This window comes from Chanos chanos, chromosome 6, assembly GCF_902362185.1.
Source record: "Chanos chanos chromosome 6, fChaCha1.1, whole genome shotgun sequence".
In the NCBI taxonomy this organism is placed as follows: Eukaryota; Metazoa; Chordata; class Actinopteri; order Gonorynchiformes; family Chanidae; genus Chanos; species Chanos chanos.
In genome coordinates this window covers 41,022,587-41,042,909 of record NC_044500.1, presented here as the reverse complement: position 1 = coordinate 41,042,909, position 20,323 = coordinate 41,022,587, and the positions used below count along the sequence as shown (strand labels likewise).

Below are 20,323 nucleotides of genomic sequence, written 5' to 3'. Positions count from 1 at the left end.
TGAACAGAATGCTCCAGCTCAGGGTTTTGGTTTTGCTGATCAAAGCGTTTAGGACAATGAAATAATTTATTACGCCATGGCATATTCTGTTGATGTTAATATTTTTTGTGTGGTAATCCAGGATAGTGTTTATTTTTCATAGCTTAAACAGAGGGAGTCTTTCTAGCCATGTGACTGTGAGTGTATCTGTATTTGTGAGGGCCCGTTTTCAGTGTATATCTTGCTCACTATCTCAGTTTCTTCATGTGAAGTTAAATTCTAATGGCCCAAACATACTCCATTCATTGTGCCAAAGACTGCCCACAGACACGGTATCCATGATCCATGAATATTCATGACCGAGCAGTCCCTAAACATATTTTGGTGTGCAATGGTTGGTGGTTTCAGTGACCACACATTTCACTGACGATTAGAATCGCAACCCGACAAGGAGCCAACTGTCCCTCCTCAAAAATATTCATAAGCATCTGCACTCTCCACTGCCATAGTAGGCTAGTTGCTTTAGGATTGGACAGCCAATGTATAACATTCATAGAGGACTTCATCCAGATGAATGGTGAAAGCCTGCTGTGTTAAACAGCTGATTTAACTTAACTTTCTCTGGCTGCATGTCACCATAGTCCATTGTTAAGACCACTGGCCAGATACAAAATCAATTTTTCCATTTATTCACACCCTAGCTGATAAACATGAACAGGTCTGCAGTGCAACATGGTTTGTAACCTTCAGCTTGAAGTCTCCGACTTATATTGCATTCATATATTTTTAGAGATGTTCAGTGTCATTATTGTGTTTTCCTCTCCTGCTCATAAAATGCTTTTTATGAACAATTTCTCAGATCAGACAAAATGGATGAAATCAGGCCCGTTGTATTAATGGCTGATAAAACTGTGTAAAGAGATTATTCCGGCCCATAATAATACAAATGGCGCTTTCTAACCACAGTACAAAGTGCTATACATCAGAGCTTTAGTTTAAGTGTTTCAGTGATGTCTGTTAGCTGTCTAGCCCATGCCCTCTCCAGCCCCTGATGAGTAGGGAAGAAATAGACTATATCAGCTTTGACTGGCTGATTTATGTAGTAGCTTGTAAGAAGAGCAGGTCTGTGGGTTCAGACTGTGACCCTACAGTAATGAAAGCCACGGGGCTGTCAAGAGGAGCAATGCTGCCCCAGAGGTCAGAGCTGTATAACCAAAGAGAACTGCATTTCATCCACCCCGGACCTCTCATCAATTACACCTAACCACTCGCTGATTGATTCCTTTACTCACCGAATACCGGCACTTATTTGCTCGCTTACTCATTATTTCCAGATAGATGTAGTTAAGTTATTGATCATTGCTTTGGGGAATTGCATATATGGGATTTTTTTTTTCTCTCTATTAGTCAAGATTTGCTTTTAAAAAGAATCAGCGCCACAAGGGGAGAATGAATGCTTCAAACAACATCTGTTTTCAGCATGTCCTCAAATGCCTTAAAAAAAAAAAAAAAACAGCTTTTTGTCCCCATTCCCCCTTTCTCTCCTTGCGTCTTTTTTTTTTTTTTACCACAAGCATTTGAAAGAGAGATGAGGTGTTTATCCTGCCCCTTAAGCATCAGTACGATGCTACAGAGGAGGTGTAATTTCATTGTGCGAGTGCTGATGACAGAGATGAAGCATCTGTGCAGCCTGATCAGATCACAGCAGGAACCTGATAGGATTAAACTCCTTTCAGCTTCAATGCTGTTTACAGGGATTGTTTTTACCACGTCTATGTTTCTGTGTTTCTCAGAGAGCATGCAAAGTAGAGAGAGAGAGAGAGAGAGAGAGGGAGAGAGAGAGGGAGAGAGAGAGAGAGAGAGAGAGAGAGAGAGAGAGAGAAACACTGAAGACAAAGAGGCAAAGAGAAAGGAAGAGAACAATAAAAAGGGATATGTTAACCTGTCAAAGAGGTACGTATTTTCGTTTTAGTCTGTCATTACAGACATTATACACATTAAGATTGTGTATTCTCCAGTATGAATCTCTCCTTGCACAATAGTGTTTTGGGTGTGTGTGTGCGTGTGTGTGTGTATCTTACATGCAGAAACAGTATCAGTGAGGGAAGTCAGGTCCTTTAAATTCTGCTGGTGGACAGAGGGAGATAAAGAGAGAACAAGATGGTGAGGCATGGTGAACTGGCAGCTGGGCAATGAGGCAGACAAAAGCTAATTAGAGAAGCAGCCTTCTTTACAACATCCCAATTAAATCACCTTGCAGCGCAGACGCTGCTTCAGCTGGACGCAGGCTTGATTTGTGCTGCCTGTCGGAGCGCAGGCCCGAGTTTTACCCCCTCTCACTGGCTCTCGCCCAAACCTCCACACTCTAAATCTAAGTCCAGTCCCTCCCCACAAGCCACTTCTTCAGCACAAATGTCAATTGGATTGCAATTTAGAACCAACACTTTAAAAGAGCTTCTCCATCAATAGGGGAGAGTGTTAACGATACGATTGTGTTCTTTTAGCCCATGAATCAGAGTGTCCTTACAGCTGTCTCTAAGTTACTGTAATAACAGAGAAGCGACACAGATGATCTAAGTAGAGGAAAGAGGAATTAATGGGGTAATGGAACATAAGATCAGTTTAGTCTGCAGCAAGATGGAGAGAGATCGTAAACTTGAGAAAGAAAGCAGGAGGGAGAAAGAGGAGTGGGGGAATCGGGAGCAGGGAGGAAGCAGATAAAGTAGAGAGGAGTGAAGGATGAAAGCTTAAGGTGTTTTTGGGGGGTTTTTTAAGTTTGGTGGAGTGATGTTGTGGCAGGTGTTTGAGTGGGACATCTGGGTTCTGTTTTTAGTCTTTATCCCACATACGCGGTAGAAGAACAGAGGCCTCCACACTCAGGGCCATCAGAGTCATCTCCCAGCCCAGCTGCAGCATCTGAACAGCTGGGTTCAGAGGAGAGAAGACAAGGCCTCCTGCAGAGCCCTATCTCTTGGTTTCCTAATGAAGGAGCAGAGGCTCTATCACAGATGAGCTCTTATCTGACCTCCAGTGAGCCCCAAGGCTCCTTGGACGCTCTGTGCCGCTATGAATAAAGACTTGTCAAAGTCAATTAAGGCTTGATTGATTTTTTTTCTTGCACTGTCTCTCTTTTTGACTGTTTCGCTCCCTGGCTTTTTCTCACTCTAAATGATGTAATTGACGGCAGGAATGGGTGGTATTCAGGTTTTGTCTACTCAAGTAATAGAGAAAGGTCAATCAGGACAAGAGACCACATTGTAGTCTGTTTTTCTTTTTCTTTTTTTTTTTTTTCATTGTTCCTTGATCTTATTGTGATCTTTGACATTGCACTGTGTGCCGTAGGTCAAGGTGACTTCATGCGGCATGCGTTACTGCGTCTTTGTGTGTTTGCTCTCTCTCTCTCTCAGCTTTCTTGGTTCTGGACGTGCTAAGTTTTGTCTAATTTTTTTACATTTTTTTTTTTTTTGTACAGCAGAGGAGTTCGGACGGGCGACCGGTTCCTCTGAAACACCAGCTGCTGCAGGTTATCGTTCGTGCGTTGCAGTACCGCATGCTGCTCACAGGTACAGGATCATTTTCTGTCTGTGTCAGAATCTAAGGTACACTGTCTAAGCCCTGCCAGAACTGGAGCGAGTTAGAATACTTTGCTCTTTTTAGCCGATGTCCGAAGAAATACTACGCAGTATATTTTTTCTCGCAGCGCATGCATTTCAACCGAATCATTTGAAATGTATTGTAAGTGAAAAACAGTGTACTGAATTGTAGGTTTCACTCAGCTTAACACAGCTACCTGCCAAATAAAGCAATCACTACCCACAAAACAGAGTTTGAGTTAATTCTATTAAGGATGGTTCCTGTTTCAGTAACTTAGCAACCACATTACCCTAACAACTACCTGACAGCCAAAGATAAACATTTTTTCTTGCTAGCAGTCACCGGGTTGCAATCTATTTGTGAAGAGTGATATGACATTGTTTGAAACTGCAGTCTTTTTTCTGTGAAAATTGCACAAAAAAATAATAATCACTCATTTAGCAATCAGAGAATTCAGCAATGTTTTGGAATAACTGTAACTATAAGGATAACATGATCATAATACTATAACAATAATAACATAACATGATTCAATATTATTGGATGATTGCTGTTATTCTGAATCAAATGTTTTCTCGTGCATTTTTCCAGATTACTTGAATAATCTTTCCCCAGACTCAAAAGAGTATGAAGACACTCAAGGTATTGTTTCCACTCCTCCCTGAATCTGTTTTCTCCAGGCACTGTTAAAGAAGTCGATATAAAAATATGTCTCTCACACACACACACACACGCTCAAAGGAGGCTTTACTTGAGCCGGCTGTGCTGTTTTCCCCCGCACACACAAAACACATGAAAACACATATCTAACAAAGCAGCCTGTTTACTGTTTTCAGTATATTTAGCAGTGAATATGACTTGTGATGTAATTGACTCTTAACATCTTTCACCAGCTGCTTTAGTGATTGTGTCCGAGCTTGCCGACCAGGCCAATGAGAGGCTGAAACAAGGGGTGAGTTCAGTGTACCTGTGTTTACATAAGCGCAGCTCTATTCAGGCACTCTATGTCTAGAGTTGATTGTTGACTGGTTTATTACTCTACTACAAAGACAAAATGCTATCAGGTTTTACAGTAGATTTTAATGAAGTGTTAGAGACCCGTGCTTCTTTATGGTGTATAGACTTGGCTGCATAGTGTTATAGACAGGAGTGAGAAGGAATGATGTCATGAAAGACTCCCTGGTGTTTAGTAACAAAGAGAGTAGTGTAAGGGAAGATTCCTCATTCATCTTCAAACACACCATCTCTCTCCCACACACACATACACACACACACACACGCACACACACGGACATACAACACAAGGAACCCCTATCCAATGCGCACACATACACCACATACTACACAAACGTACATGGACACACACAGACATATTCACACATACACAGTATAGACAAACACACTCACAGACACAGGATCCCTCTATCTGTACCGCTCCTATTCATTTCCTCACAGCTCTTCCCTTTCCGTCTTCCTCCCCCTCATTCACAGACAAACAAAGCCATTTTCATTCTCTCTCTCTCTCTCTTTCCCCTCTCTCTCCCCCTCTCTTTCCCCCTCTCTCACTCTCTCCCTCTCACAGGAGAACTTACTACGCCTGGTCCACATTGAATACAGTGTGAAAGGCAAGAGAGACCTGCTCCAGCCAGGGAGGGTGAGCTAAGTCTGGCTTTTTACAGACAATTACCCCTTTAACTTCACACAGAACTAGTGTCCCAAATACGGGTCTAGTCTGAATGATAACGCTTTTGGAAAAGCAACAACTACGAAAACAAGAATGAAACCAAGCTTATGCTCTCTCTGCCTGTGTTTCAGGTGTTTGTGAAAGAGGGAACTCTGATGAAAGTGTCCCGCAAAAGCAGACAACCCCGTCACCTGTTTCTGGTAACTCTCATACCCACAATGCACTGCTGTCTCTCTCTTTCAAAGCCAGTGTGTGCAGCCCACATGGGATGAATACATTATTGTTACATTGTTTATCATGATTGCTACACGGATTATCTTAAGGGAGCATATTATTTCTCCAACACCAGCCCAGATCCAAACACTCTATGACAGTTTCCATAATTTATGTTTCAAACTCTGGAGGTCTATACGAAATAATGATATCAGTTTGTTAAGCATCAGCAAATGTGCTTCTCTGCCACCTTTATAAGCCAGCTTTAGTATCTCTTTTCACAGTGAGTATCCCATTGGAATGTAAGACTAGAAAGTTTAAGTGGCAGTTCAGTGCTGCATTTGGCTTCTGTCACAGTGCAAGGTGACCCTGAATCAGTTTAACGATTGAATGATTTTAAGAGGAGTAAGGCTTTGATGACTTCATAGCTCTCAGTGGTTTTGGAACACAGGCATCTATTCGAGTGTGCACAGACATACTTGTGTGTGTGTGTGTGTGTGTGTGTGTGTGTTGGGGTGGGGGGTTTAAAGAAGATATTGACTGGAGGTCTGTATCAGCTGAGTAAGGGGACAAGGCCACAGGGTGGCGGCACACCCAGCATGAGCCTCCCTCTCTGAGCGTTTGTTTTCGAGGGCTCTGTTTCCTCACAGGATGTTTGGTGTGGGTCACTAGATGCTGGCTTCCTGTCCAAAGACTCCACTGACAGGCCTATGAAGGCCAGATTCTCAGTAGAACCATCCAGAAACATTAAACCTAATGAAAAAACATACATTAGAAGGATATTTGAGTGAGTTCTGGGATGTCTATAAAATACATGAGCTTTTTTTCAAACCAAGTGTTTTGTGTGTGCAAGTCTAAGTTTAAAATAGATCAGTCTGAAAAGAAGAAAATCAATGAGATCCCAAGGTGATGTGTCTTTATTGATGTCATTTTTGCAGTATAGACAACATCTGTGCTGAGAGGCATTGTGTGTGTGTTTTTAGTCAAGGACATTGTGTTGTGAAGGGAGTCTGGGCTTTCTCTTATCTTCCTTAGGCTCCTGTCAGGGTTTCAGATTGTATAGTACAGCAGCCCACTCTTACAAACACAGAGGCCTCTCTATCTTTCCTCTCACTCCTCCTGTCTCACACACACACGCACACACACACACACATACACACACGCACACACACACACAGATATGTACACACACATGCACGCGCGCACACACACACACACACACACACACACACACACACACACACACACTCGCACACACGCACGCACGCACACACACGCACGCACACATTCACACACACTGACACGCACATGCACGCACGCACACGCGCGCGCACGCACACACACAAACACTCAAAGGAAGCTTTGCTTGAGCCGCCTGTGTTGTTTCCCCCCGCCCCTTACTCAAAATACAATGGGAACACGGAGGTGCTAGGGTTTTCTAGAATAACATGATTATTCTAAGACTCTCCCCTTGCTGCTCTTTCACCTTTTCTATCCTTCCTTGCTCCTCAGCCCTATATGAGTTCTCTATGATGGATGCTCCGGTCACAGCGTTTATGAATGATGCAGTGGGGACTAGTGCTGTGTGGAAGTTAGCTGGTGTCAGTGGCTACGCTGGAGTGGATGGCTTGGGGGGCGGGGGGGATGGGGGGTTGGGGGAGCAAATATAATTTACAAAGCAATAACCAATCAGAGTCAAAAGGCAACACAGAGATCCATTCTTCACATCAACACGCCAGAGGCTCTTTGTCTCCTCTCCCCACCACTTATCAGCACCCCGCTAACGTGTTAACAACTTACACATACAAAACCTGCTTATGCTAGCACAGGACCACCACACGCACGCAGTAACACATTACAACCTGCACAGAGATATCTCGAAAAAACGAGACAGAACACCTCACAAATGCTAGAACATGAGCACTGGGACCCACACACACACACACACACACACACACACACACACACACACATATATATATATATATATATATATATATATATATATATATATATACACACACACACTGACGGCGCAGTTAGAATACAGTCATCGGTATTTGCAGAGTTACATTTCACAACACGCTAACATGCTAAAAGGTAAATAAATAGAAAAAAGAAAAAAAAAACAGAGACAAAGGTGAATAATCTGGAGAGAAAGTAAGCAAAGCAGTAAGATGACAGACATGAGTAGGTCAAAGCATTGTGAGAACTGTTGATCCAGGCAGTGTAGTTGACACTAACAGATTTGGCAGAGCACAAGATCTCACCGCATACACAGCACTCAGTGTTTTGGTAATATGTTTGAGGGTGAGAACAGATAGATGTGTTGTTTTTGGGGGGGGGTTTAGAAAGTGAGAGAAGGAGGTCATAGTTAAGAGGTGGTTGTGTGGATGTCTGGGTGGGGGGGGGGGGGGGGCTTATCACATGCTGTGGGGCTCCCTGCTGTTGTTTTTGTTGTTGTTGTTGTTGTGGAAGGCAGGACTCCACCCAAAGGTTTTCTCAGAACAGCTGAAAGCAGGCATTGAATTCCTGGATGCTGTCTGTGAACCACGGATGTTTGGTCCATGCACATAGTGTGTCCGGTGATGTCACTGCTTTTGTTCGACTCCAAATCAGGGAGCCAAACACAATGGCTCTCAGGATTACGGCAGTTTTGTCACACAAGCAGATACTGTAAAATAAACTTGTCACTTATTTGTCATGCCGAGACTATTGTCTCGCACGTGTGAATTGCTTTCTAGAGAATTGAACTAAAAGCATGTTACGGTATCAAAAAATATATATGGCGAAAAGAACGCGACCTCAGAGAGGAATTTTAATGGCTAACACTGCCCCCTTGTGGTCATGAAAATCTGTCCGAAACAGGACGTCTCAGACTTGACTTTGTGGTTTCTGTTTATTATACATTTATAAAGTGCGTGTCAGGATGTCTGGGGACTATTTTATTGCAGTTTTGTAAACTGATGTACACAAGAGAAAATGTGTTAAATCCAGTAAAACTTACAGAATTCTTCTATTGAAACAGTTTCCTTGAAAAAAAAAATAACTTATGCAATTTAAATGTTAAATCACTAACAGATCTAGGGCGAATGATTGTATTGTATGTATTGTATGTATTGTATTGTATTGTATGTATTGTATTGTATGTAGTGCACCATGTCCCAGCACTCTCACATAGCTACTTTACCTTTTTCCATTTTTTGTTACCGTAGTTACTGAAATTCCCTAGGACAAAGTGCATCAGAGCAATACCAAACAATAATACATAATACATGAATGCCTCATGGAGACTTTGTCAAAACCAGGCCATAAAGAAAGCAAACACTGAAGATTACAAGGTCAACTCAGTTGAATACTTCTTTAACAAAAGCCTGATCAGTGAGACTGGAAACTAAGCTTGTGTATGTATGCATTTCTGTTGCAGATGAATGATGTGATGCTATATACATACCCTCAGCAGGATGGTAAATACAGACTGAAAAACACTCTCTATCTGAGTGGGATGAAGGTGAGCGCTCCATGCTGTAAATCACATCGATTATGTCCTGTAGGAAGACTGGTTCTCATAGACTATGTCCTGTCCTCTCTGACGGAGAGTTTGAAAGTCATCTTGTTTTCTTTGTTGATAGGTCAGTAAACCGGTCGTAGAGAACGTGCTCAACACACTGCGTATTGAAGTGTCTGATATAACCATCACTCTGTCAGCCAGGTGGGGGCCTCTATTACCCTTGTGTGTGTGCGTGTGTGTGTGTGTGTGTAGCACGTTTCATGTATTTCTGATGTTGTGTAGACCATGTGTCCCTATGATGATGTAAGTGGTGTGTGTGTGTGTGTGTGTCTGTGTGTGTGTGTGTGTTTGTGTGTAGCACGTTTCATGTTTTTCTGATGTTGAGTAGACCATGTGTCCCTAAGATGATGTAAACATCTGAAAAGTGGTGCTTACATGGGGACGTTTGCTGGTCCGCACAACTTTAAAGTATTATTTCCCTAATGGATATTGTTGTTACTGGTAAAACAAAAAGGCCCAAAAACTAGAGGTTTGGCTCAGTAGTACAGTCAGGGTTAGGTTATCATTCTTTTATTTTTTAAGAGTCATTAAGAGTAAAGGAGAAGTTAGTGGTAGTTCCCCACGGAAATATGAATACAAATGTATTTGTGTGTGATTGCGTGTGTGTGTGTGCGTCTGTGTGTGTGTGCGTCTGTGTGTGTGTGCGTCTGTGTGTGTATATGTTCCTCATGTTCTTCTCTTCCTCTCTATCTGTAGTTCATGCGGTGAAAGGGAAGACTGGTTTCACACTCTCAGTAGGGCTATAGCTGACCATGCCGCAGGCTTAAACACTTTTGGCTCTTCAAGTGAGGTGAGAAAAGCTTTGAAAGCCTGTGTTATCTGTACTTAAACATCCCTAAACTCAGAAGTACTGAATTTGCATGCACAGTAGAACATCATTTGCATGTTGCTGTTGTTTCCTTCTTTTCAGGCTCGAGAGAAGTTGTGGATGTCTCTGGGAGAAGCGGCTCCCATTCTAGTGCCTGTATCACATGTGATGATGTGCATGAATTGCACTTCAGACTTCAGTCTCACGCTGCGCAGACACCACTGCAATGCCTGCGGGAAGGTAAGGGGGCTGATTGGTTATCATTCAGCAGGGTAGGTATGGTGTTGACCAATCACAACATCAAATCCATACACTTTGTCTATGTTCAGGTGGTGTGTCGGTCCTGCTCCAGAAACAGGTACCCTCTTAAGTACCTCAAAGACAGGATGGCGAAAGTGTGTGACCACTGCTATGCTGAGCTGAGAAGAAAAGGTAGGATCTGTTATCTGTAGCAAGTCCATAGACCGTGTCGTGATTCAGGGTTGCACCTGGTAGAACAAAAGACAATCAGATTTAGCACAGGCAGATTCTTACCCAATAATGCGCGTGCACACACGCACGCACACACACACACACACACACACACACAGAGACGCACACACACACAGTATTCTGGATTCCTGTTAAGCTTGCTGTAGACGTGCTTTGGTAATGTTTCTCTATCAATAAGCGGATGTAGGCATGAGGCAAATGTGAGCGAGTGAGTCAGTGTTGAATGTCTGTGCGTTATAGGGGGTAATGTACCGGGAGTGTGTGGGAACGTCAGCCCTCGCTCACACAGGGCCAGTAGGCCTCTCTCCGCAGTGTTCCAGAGCCTTCAGCCGCCAAGCCTGTGGAAGAGCAGAAAGAGTACCTCACCTCTCACACAGGTAAACACCTCTCTCTCTCTCTCTTTCTTCCTCTCTCTCGCTCTCTGTGTATGTGTGTGTGAAATGACTAATTGCCTGTTTGTGTTAGGTGTCTGTGGGGGCAGAGGGCTCGACCATGAGTGGTAGTCTGCAACGACGGAAGAAAAGCAAGAGGAAGTGGAAAAGGCTGTGGTTCCTGCTTAAAGACAAGGTGCTCTACACCTTCAAAGCCCGTGAGGTGAGGGGGCACAGAGACTCCCCTACCAGCTCAGACTGCAACTAGGCACACACATGCACACACACACACACACGCACGCGCACACACACACACACGCACACACACACACACGCGCACGCACACACAAACACTTACTACACATACACACACAGACACTCTCACAAGAGCTTTACCTCTTTCTTACCACACACAGTCATTTCAACATGCATGCAATTTTCTCACATTCTGCAGCTACAGAACCTTATACAGGGATACCGCAGAACATTCTCCCGTAGATTAAAGAGGCCATGCCATCTGTACTACTTAATCGCTTTCCTAATCAAATATACACTTTACAACTAATGATCCTCAGACTCGGGAATTGGCCTGTGCTCCCTCTCTTCTCCTCTCTTTTTCTGTCTGTTTGAAAGTAAACTGTAAAGTAGACCGTGCAGTATGTATTTGTGTGTGTGTGTGTGTGTGTGTGTGTGTGTGTGTGTGTGTGCGCGCATGCCTCTTATTTGCATTGGACTTCATATGATTGTTCTTTTACTTGTGTGCCTGAGGTTTGTAACTTTAGGGATTTATTTATTTATTTTATTTATTTATTTATTTACACGGTAAATGCATGGACGCATGTCTGCTTTTTTTGTGTTATGCTGTGCTATATTTTGTGGTGGTGGATTTTGCCTGATGGTGGCACTCGTACGCATTAGATGTATTTTTGTTTTCTGTTTGTTCTTCCCATCTCCCTCCAACTTTCTCTTTGTGTGTGTGTGTGTGTGTGTGTTTTATCAGGATAAAGTGGCGTCTGAGAGCCTTCCTCTGCAGGGCTTCACAGTTAAACTGTCAGAACGTTGTGAGGGGGAGGAGAGCGACAGCGTGTTTCAGCTCTACCATAAGAAAACTCTGTACTACACGTTCAGAGCTGACGACCAGCACACCGCACGCAGGTCTCTCTCTCTCTCACACACACCCACACACACACATACACACACACAAACTGACACACTGTCATTCATACACATCCACAGCTATCTTCTGTGTTTTTCATTTCACTGCTTCTTGTGGAACGCAGTGAGGTGTTTTCCAGTGAACCATTTCTTGCATTATTAGAAATCAGCCAACTGTCACTTGAAGTGAAATGCTTTCTGCAAAAACTGTTACTGCATTTCAGTTCGATTCACTCATTACCATGTCTGCCTTTCAATATTTATATATATATATATATATATATATATATATATATATATATGTATGTATGTATGTATGTATATATATGTATGTATGTATATTTTTGCTTTGTGTGTGATCTCTCCCGAGATGTAGGCTTAAGTGTATGAACAGTCACTGACTGGACCATTTTTCATATGATACGCGTTCTCTTTTCTCCTTTTGTTTTGCAGATGGGTTAATGCTATGGAGGAGGCTACAGTATTGTAGCATCCATTCACAGATCATGGAATTTTACACTTCTCCCTTAGTTTGCCTAAACACGAACCTTGCGAAGAGGAAACACAAGTTTTAAAACAATTTCTGTTCATCTATGACTGAGGAAAAAGTGCCATCCGTTTTTCATGTGGAGTTGTTTGTGATTGAGGTGCTTCCATTTTGATTTGCAGCAGAAGAGCACAAACAAAACAAAATAAAATGGAGTCTCTTTACAAGATTTTCAACAATACCGCTCCTAGAAGACATGAACTCTTGATGTCGAATGTCATCCTGCTGCCCGTAATCTGTGCCAGTGTCTTAAGGAAACAAAATCCTTCGGATTAACACAAACAAATGCTACTGATGACTTTTCTAACATTCTCTGGAAACTGTTCAAACAAAAGTGCCAAATTTATGACTGCAGTTCATTGTAGTGTCGTGTGATCGAGTGTCGCGTCTGATTTATCCATTTATGTCTCTCTGTGACATGAAATTGTTTTTTTTTTTTACATTTTTCATTTTGAGGAAACTACCTTTATAGATGCTCAAGAATGCATCGTTACTGATAATTAATGAACTTATTTGAAACACGGTGAGTAAATATGTTGAGGTATACATAAGTTCATCTCATTACATAGAAAAGAGCATAATCTAAAAATTGTATACGTTTTACAGATTTGATTATATATGCAGTCTACTGTACATCAGTTTTATATCAAACTTCTTTGATATAGACAAAAAAAGGGGGGGTAAAAATAAATGTTGTATGTTATATATTTACATTTCCATCAGAAATCTGAATTATAGTTCTGATTAAAATATTCTCTATGTTTCAGCATATTATATTAGAATAATTCATGATGTAATATATCTACATTTCTTTGGTTATGCTATAATTCTCCACATGTTGTCTTTTTTTTTTCAACATTCACAAACTCAATAATTCATTGCTATGCCTGCAGCTAAGCTGAGTATACTACTGAAACTCAACACAGCACCACTCTCTCTGAAGATCAGGAATTATTGGGCCTTAATGTAACTCACGGCAACATCTCCATCATATTATCTTAGACATCAATCTAGAGATTGGTTCCCCCTTTTCACCTGACGTGGGAAGAGTTCAGTTTTACGTTAGTGGAAAGTAACACCTACGTAATAACTATGTAAGTGTAACGTAACATTGTATAAGAACAGAACGACTGGAACATACTCTTTAAGGTGGTATTTACGCACTTGCATAGTCTATGCATACTATGCATTTAGTTTAATGCGCTGTAGTTTAACAGTTTAACAGTGTGCTGCTTTAGTGTGAGAGGAGTGTATTTACTGCCGTCTCTGACGTGTGAATACAAAAGGTATTAAGAGCGTCCCCTGTAGTGGGACCCCCAGAGGGCCTTTATAGATAATGCTGCTGCTTGCAGCCAATAGTTTATGTGCTTGCATGTAACATACTGTTTCAGGATCTGTTTATGAAGTGACCTCTTGGTTTGAAAAATAAAAATAGACTCGCACAAAGTTACAAAGAAAAAAAAAAAAGGTTTGCATCCCACTGTGATACAACATGTCTGCACAATCCCTGCATAGCATCTTATTGCATTTAAACTATTTATAGATATAGACATTTTATTTCAGGTGTATCAGACCCATTTTTAAGAAGACGTGTAACAGAAAGGAAAGGTATCCATGACATGCAATAACCAGTGAGGTCAGTTGGATGATATTTTTGATGCATTGTGGTACCATATGAAGTAAGCGGATGTTCAGTTCACAAGTGATTCTCAGATTTAATGTAGTACATTAAAGCACTAAACCACAAAAAAGCCTTTCTTCCAAGACCTCTTCATTCGGGTTCCAGATAACGAGATTTCCCAGTAACAATTATTCCATGCTGATACTTTTTTTTTTTTACTAACATACTGTTAAATGCATATTGCTCTACCCTGTACTGTGCTGTATTCTTTTAGCTTGTGAAACTATAGATTCTTTGCTTAAAAAACAAAAACAAACAAACAAACAAACAAAAAACCAATTGAGATGATTTACTGTGTTGAATGTACTGAAAACATGTTGTACATATTGATCATTTAGACCGTTTGGGGTAAAGAAGCTGTTGCAAATTACTGTCAGACTTCTAATGGCTGTTACAGTGTATGCATCAACTGAGCCATTCTTCTCTCTAATCTTTTTTTTTTTTTTTTTTTTTGAATTAGTACATATTTTTTTTTTCACCAAATTCTTATTTTTCTCTACACTGTCTTCCTGTTTTCCTCTGTTTCTCATTCTATTTACAGTCTCTCAATCTCGAAGAAGAATGATTTCTCACACCACAGGAAAAGTGTCAATATCACGTGTGGTCGTCCTCTTCATCAGATACAGTGTTGCTTTTACCGTAGAATGATCAGTTTGACGCTTTCTCACAGTCCCTCACAGGCCCTGCAGACAGAGCATCAGAAGTGTAAATGTTAATGTATATAATTAAAGGGAAAACACACAATCTTTTGCTTTATTTGCACTGACATATGGAAATGAATTTCTAAAAGTGGCATAAGTTTTATCAGTGGTCTTTTTTTTTTTTTTTTTAATTCTGGGACAGTTCAACAGTTTTGTTTTGTTTTGTTTTTTTTATCTGGTTGCACGGTTTTATCCATGACCTGGTTCAGCTCTGAAACCTTTTTGTATGTTAAATTGAAGCAGCTCTGAAAAAAAGTCAATCTGGGAACTTGTTTATCAGGTAAATAAAGTTAAAGAAAATGAAGCTGTAAAGTATCCTTTACTTTGCGAAGATATTTACCTCAGACATCTGCTCATAGTCATTTTTAATCACGTGCCCTTTGAGTATGACGGAATATTGATCACAGGCATTCTTAATTAACAGAGTTTAAACACAGTCACAGTGTGTGTGTGTGTGTGTGTGTGTGTGTGTGTGTGTGTGTGTGTGTGTGTGTGTGTGTGCGTAAAACCTAGTAGTTTCCCTATATGACACAGAGTCACTGTGTCATATAGCGACTGTTGCTAACTATGCACATTAGGTGGCAGTCTATGTTTAACAGAACACACAGCAACTTGGACATTAGGGGTTGTCAGTACTAATGGATAGACAAAAAAGTGACTCTTCATGATGTAAAAAGTAGATAGGAAATCCAGATCTTAACATGAAAGCTACACTCAGTTTTATTTAGCGTTCACGTATTTGTTGTAAACATTTGTTTGCTTGTGTACATTATGGAATGTTTACTTGCATACTCTGTGAGACATTGCTAACTCAATGGCAGGTTGTGTAAGTTCTCTGATGTTTGATTTGCTAAATGAATGTGTTTAAGCAAAGTCAATTAAGAAACCCTATGATCATTATTCAGCCATACTCGTGGGGCACAGGATTAAAAATGACAGTCTCCTTAGGTGCACTGGGTGGTGTAGGCTATATCAATACAAACATTAAAGAAATGCAATGAATATTTAATACAAATTCAGTTAAGTGAACGATATGTTCAGTTTGAGTATAGCTGAAAATTTGGTTTTTTTTTTTTTTTTTTTTTTAAATGGTTTTGTGCCGTTAGGTTGAGGTTAATGAAATCGACTAAACATTTCCTTTGCACAACCACTGAACAGAAGTTGTGGTGAAATAAATGGATGGGCTGTGTTTTTATGCTGTAAAACGTAAAACTGACCTAGCAGAGTGACTCTGAGAGGATAAAGTTGATTGCTAATGGCATTCTTCATTCAATGGACATTTCCTATCAGCGGAACATCTTTACTGTTTCATCATAATCTCCTCTCATTTATTTGTTGATTTAGTTATTTATTTACTCCACGTGTGATCCGAAGGACTTTATGATCAAACTGAAGGCCAGTAACAGGATACATCTAGGTTGAGATAATTGGCGTAATCAAAGTGATCTTTGGAGCTCTAGCCAACTGCCACACAGAGTTGAGTAAACTGGTGCAGGACTTGAATAATTGATATGAAAAGGGGGGGGGGGGGGGGGGCACAAAACATTTTGGCCTATTTCTTTTCATCACATGAAATATTGATGACTCTGTGATAACGCTGCACATCATAGCATCAAAGCCTCTTTACCTTGCAGGTCACGCTACGCCAAAATAAAACACAGACCAAGAGAAACAGGGGTAAAACAAGCGATATGAACATGAATAAAGGGCAAAATAAAGGGGAGGAGGGCACAGACAGAAGAGAAAAGAGGATGTTGAAAAAAAGTAGAATGCTGGTAAAAGAATGAAGAAAGAGCGAACAACAGAGAAAAAGGGAAGTTAAAGAAAGAGATTGACAGAGAAACGGGGTTGCTCTAGTTGCAATACTCCCTAGAGTTTGTCTGACCCAGTAGAGAGAGAGAGAGAGAGGATGCTAAAACACAGGTCAGATAAAGCTTTTTATTACAGCAAATGCCCAAAAGTTACAGACAACATCATCAACTTTACACTGGACGATCCATCACATACTCAGTATGGCTCAGGAGGGAGGCAGAGAAAAGAGGGGGTCATTGCGGGCACACTCAGATCGATCGGCTGTGAGCTCCGTTTCTCTGTGAGGGTGTGAGAGTGGCTCTAAAAATAGAGAAGCGCCTTTTCTAAGACTCAGAATTCTCCCCTGAGCGTGGGGTATGTGCATCAAATCACCACCATTTGGGACAGGTTCAAACATACTGCCATAAAACACGTTTCCGTTTTTAGTTTGGTTGAATCCGTGTTTTACGCATTTTGTTTGATTGAAGAAAACTATGAGTTTAAAATCGTCAAAGGCGTTATAAGCAACATGTGATACAGAAAAAGAGAGAGGGAGAGGGAGAAAGATCTATACACATACACACAAGCACACAGGAGAGAGATGGACAGAGAACAGAGAGAGAGAGACAGAGAGAGAGAGAGAGAGAGAGTCATCTTTATTTGACTGCATTCAGACAGTCCTATACCTTATGTCTGTATGTGCTCATGTCTCTCAAGAGGTATATCTTGGCATTAGACATCATCTTCCTGCTATTTAACAATGTGTGGTGGGTTATTATTTGTTGAATATACCCAGGGATTACAATGTAACCTCTGTTTATTCACACTCTTCACAGTACTTCAACCGATGTCCCATGTGTCTATCCTCCTAAATGCATACAGACAATGCACAAACATTGTGGAATCCATTAAGGCATTTTAATAAAGCCCTGGGCCTTGATCCATCTGAACTGATATGACAGGTTTATTCTAATAATACCACAATGCTTTTGTATATTTACCAACACTGGCTATTGTCTGTTCCTCACCTCCTTTTAGTTTGTCCGTTACAGAGAGGAAAATCGGTTTTGTCTCTTTGTGTGCAGGCGTATGGTACAGTGTATCATATTTGCAGACAGACACTGATTCCATGTATGGATGTAATGGGCCCACGACCATAAAGCAGCGGTCTGCTTTATCTCACTGCACAGGGCAGGACCCCACACCGCTATCATTCCAAGTATGAGGTCATTATCACCACCACAACTTTGTCGGAACAAACTTTATTTTCCCCTCTAACACCATGAACATCTGGGGGTTTTTTTGCGAGCGTTTGTGTCTGTTCGTGCGCGGAAGGTTGTGGGATCCCACTAATGTATGCAATAACAATTTGATTACAATTATAGCAGGCACTTTGACAGAATGTTTTGGGGTTTTTTGGGGTTTTTTTGCGTGGCTTTCGCTGGCAAAGTAATCTGTCCATTCTGTGGGAACAAAGATCTTCTTCTTCTAAAAAAAAAAATTAATTCCTTGATTTGGAGTCATTTATTTGTGTTGAGACAGAAAAAAAAAAGAAGAAGAAGAGGGAAGGGAGACTAGAGGAGGACAGGGGGCAGCTATTGGTTGAGTGAAAAGTTCATTTTTCTCCTTTTTGGGCGTTGTTTCTCTTTCCTCTCTGCCTTGGTTCCTGTCATTAGTCAGAGTGATGTTTGGCCTGGCACCACAGGGACGACGGCCGGGGGGGGGGGGGGCAACGCCAGGGGAAACAACTCCACGCTTTTGACTCAGATAGCAATGCCACTGCCCACTGTCCAGACTAACAAACACACCACTGATTGATCACATTCAGAGCCCATTAGTCAAACAAGGGCAGTTAACTGCCATCAACAAGGCTCCTGTTTAGACCCAATTTATATATATATTTATTTATTTTTATTAGAAGGAAAAGAGATTTTACTGCGACAGAAAAATCAATCTCTCGGATAAATTTAAATAACTCACGCAACGGTACGTTCCAAATTCATCCGTAATCGTGGCGAATGGGTTATCTCTTGCTTGAACTGTACACAAAGCAAATTAATCATTCAGTACTGTTTTAAGACTAATTAAAACCTTAATCTAATGTAGCAAAAAATGTATTATTTAACATGATGCTATTCTCAAAGAGCGATGATGTCATAGTATGAAAAAGCTTGTTTGACCTGTCTATCTTTTTGTACTATATCTTTCTGTAAAAGGTGGGCCATAGAGAGACACTGAAATACTTTTTTAGCACAGGGAAGCCAAACAAATCTCAAGTCACAAATGAAAAATCCTTGCACAAGAAATCTGTTGAAAAGAGAGTCATTAACATGTTGCATTTAGTATACAACCAAAAACATAAACTTCCAGAGTTCAAGATGTCTACCGCTGAGCCATAGAGATAAAGGAAAGAATGAATGAAGGAAGGAAGAAAAAAAAAAAATAAGAAAAAAAAAAGCAGAAAAGTGAAAAAGGAAAAGAATGTCAAGGACTGGCATAAGGGCTTAAGAGATACTGGCCCACACAGAAAAGAGAAACACGAAAAGAGAAGAATGGAAACTAAGAATGAAGCACTTCTCTAAAATGGAAGAGAAGTGAAACGTTGAGGAGAGGCTCAGGCAAGAGAGACTTGCGAAACGTTAGGTTAGCTAGCCTGCAATACATTTTGAACAAGTTCCAGCCAGAACCTTAACACTGGCAGATTATTTGTTCCAGTCCACTTCAAAATTGACTGGTACTGATACGTCACTGGTTTTTTAGACAATTCTAAATATAGCACTACTGAGTCACACTCGAAACCTTATATACCACTGGCCGAGTCTTATAGTAGAGGGGAGTGGCTGAGCATGACTCAGCATCATGTGACTGCCACGCATGGCTAGGGATTGTCTGCTTAAAAGAGTTGGGAACCTGTGAGTGGATACAGTACTTGGCTTGGCCATGCCCCGTTTTCAGAGGGAGGGGACAAAGTTGGGTCATTGCTGAGCAGAGTTCCCTAAATTAAGTTTCTATAGGGAATCTCCTGTGTGTGTGTGTGTGTGTGTGTGTGGCTATCTGGAAGAAAGATAAAGAGAATGTGACAGAGAGAGAGAGAGAGAGAGAGAGAGAGAGAATGAGAGAGAGAGACAATACCTAAAGACAGGTGTGATGGCTTTCCACTTATGAAACACCAAATCAGTAATACAAGAACACATAATTACTGACACTACTTCCTTAAAAAACAACATGCCAAGGCACTCAGTGTCTTTGAAGTACATTTGAAGTAATCTTGAAAAGAAAAACTAATTTGATGGAAAATGCCTGACAAATAAAAGACATTTCTGAGGAGAAGGGACAGTTAAAACATGAGATTGCTTAATGAACATGCAAGAGGATCCATGTGTTTACAGAGGACCTCTGATTTAATTCATTTCTGCATATATGAAAGACCCATATATATTAGCGTTTTGATTTTAGTTTTTTCAGACCATAGGTATCTAATGATGGAATCTCGCAGTCACTAATCTCTGCTTGGACCAATATCAGTGTAAGAATGCTATCGCTTGAAAAGAAATAACAATGAACTGACAATTTCAAGGACAAAATGTGTTTGTTCATATGTTCAGGTTAAACATCACACTGATGGCTAGGCAACTATACACATTCTCTCTCTCTCTCTCTCTCTCTCTCTCTCTCTCTCTCTCTCTCTCTCTCTCTCTCTCTCTCTCTCTACCTGCCCAACGTCACTAGCTCATTG

General features: G+C 41.0%; 1 protein-coding gene across 3 annotated transcripts in view; it reads left to right on the top strand.

The window, feature by feature from the left end:
- Positions 1 to 13,045, top strand: part of fgd5a (FYVE, RhoGEF and PH domain containing 5a) — a 29,677-nt gene extending 16,632 nt beyond the window's left edge. The window contains exons 8-21 of one of the 3 annotated variants that reach the window (XM_030777525.1): positions 3,455 to 3,542; positions 4,165 to 4,215; positions 4,467 to 4,525; positions 5,156 to 5,227; positions 5,389 to 5,457; positions 8,898 to 8,981; positions 9,103 to 9,182; positions 9,738 to 9,831; positions 9,952 to 10,089; positions 10,179 to 10,281; positions 10,582 to 10,718; positions 10,807 to 10,935; positions 11,713 to 11,867; positions 12,321 to 13,045. In XM_030777525.1, the coding sequence (XP_030633385.1) occupies positions 3,455 to 3,542; positions 4,165 to 4,215; positions 4,467 to 4,525; positions 5,156 to 5,227; positions 5,389 to 5,457; positions 8,898 to 8,981; positions 9,103 to 9,182; positions 9,738 to 9,831; positions 9,952 to 10,089; positions 10,179 to 10,281; positions 10,582 to 10,718; positions 10,807 to 10,935; positions 11,713 to 11,867; positions 12,321 to 12,357 (1,296 nt within the window). In that variant the 3' untranslated portion in view covers positions 12,358 to 13,045. Of the gene's footprint in view, positions 1 to 3,451; positions 3,543 to 4,164; positions 4,216 to 4,466; positions 4,526 to 5,155; positions 5,228 to 5,388; positions 5,458 to 8,897; positions 8,982 to 9,102; positions 9,183 to 9,737; positions 9,832 to 9,951; positions 10,090 to 10,178; positions 10,282 to 10,581; positions 10,719 to 10,806; positions 10,936 to 11,712; positions 11,868 to 12,320 lie in introns of all 3 variants that reach the window. The other 2 variants (XM_030777526.1, XM_030777524.1) reach the window with 2 other exon arrangements.
- The last annotated feature ends 7,278 nt before the right edge of the window (positions 13,046 to 20,323 follow it).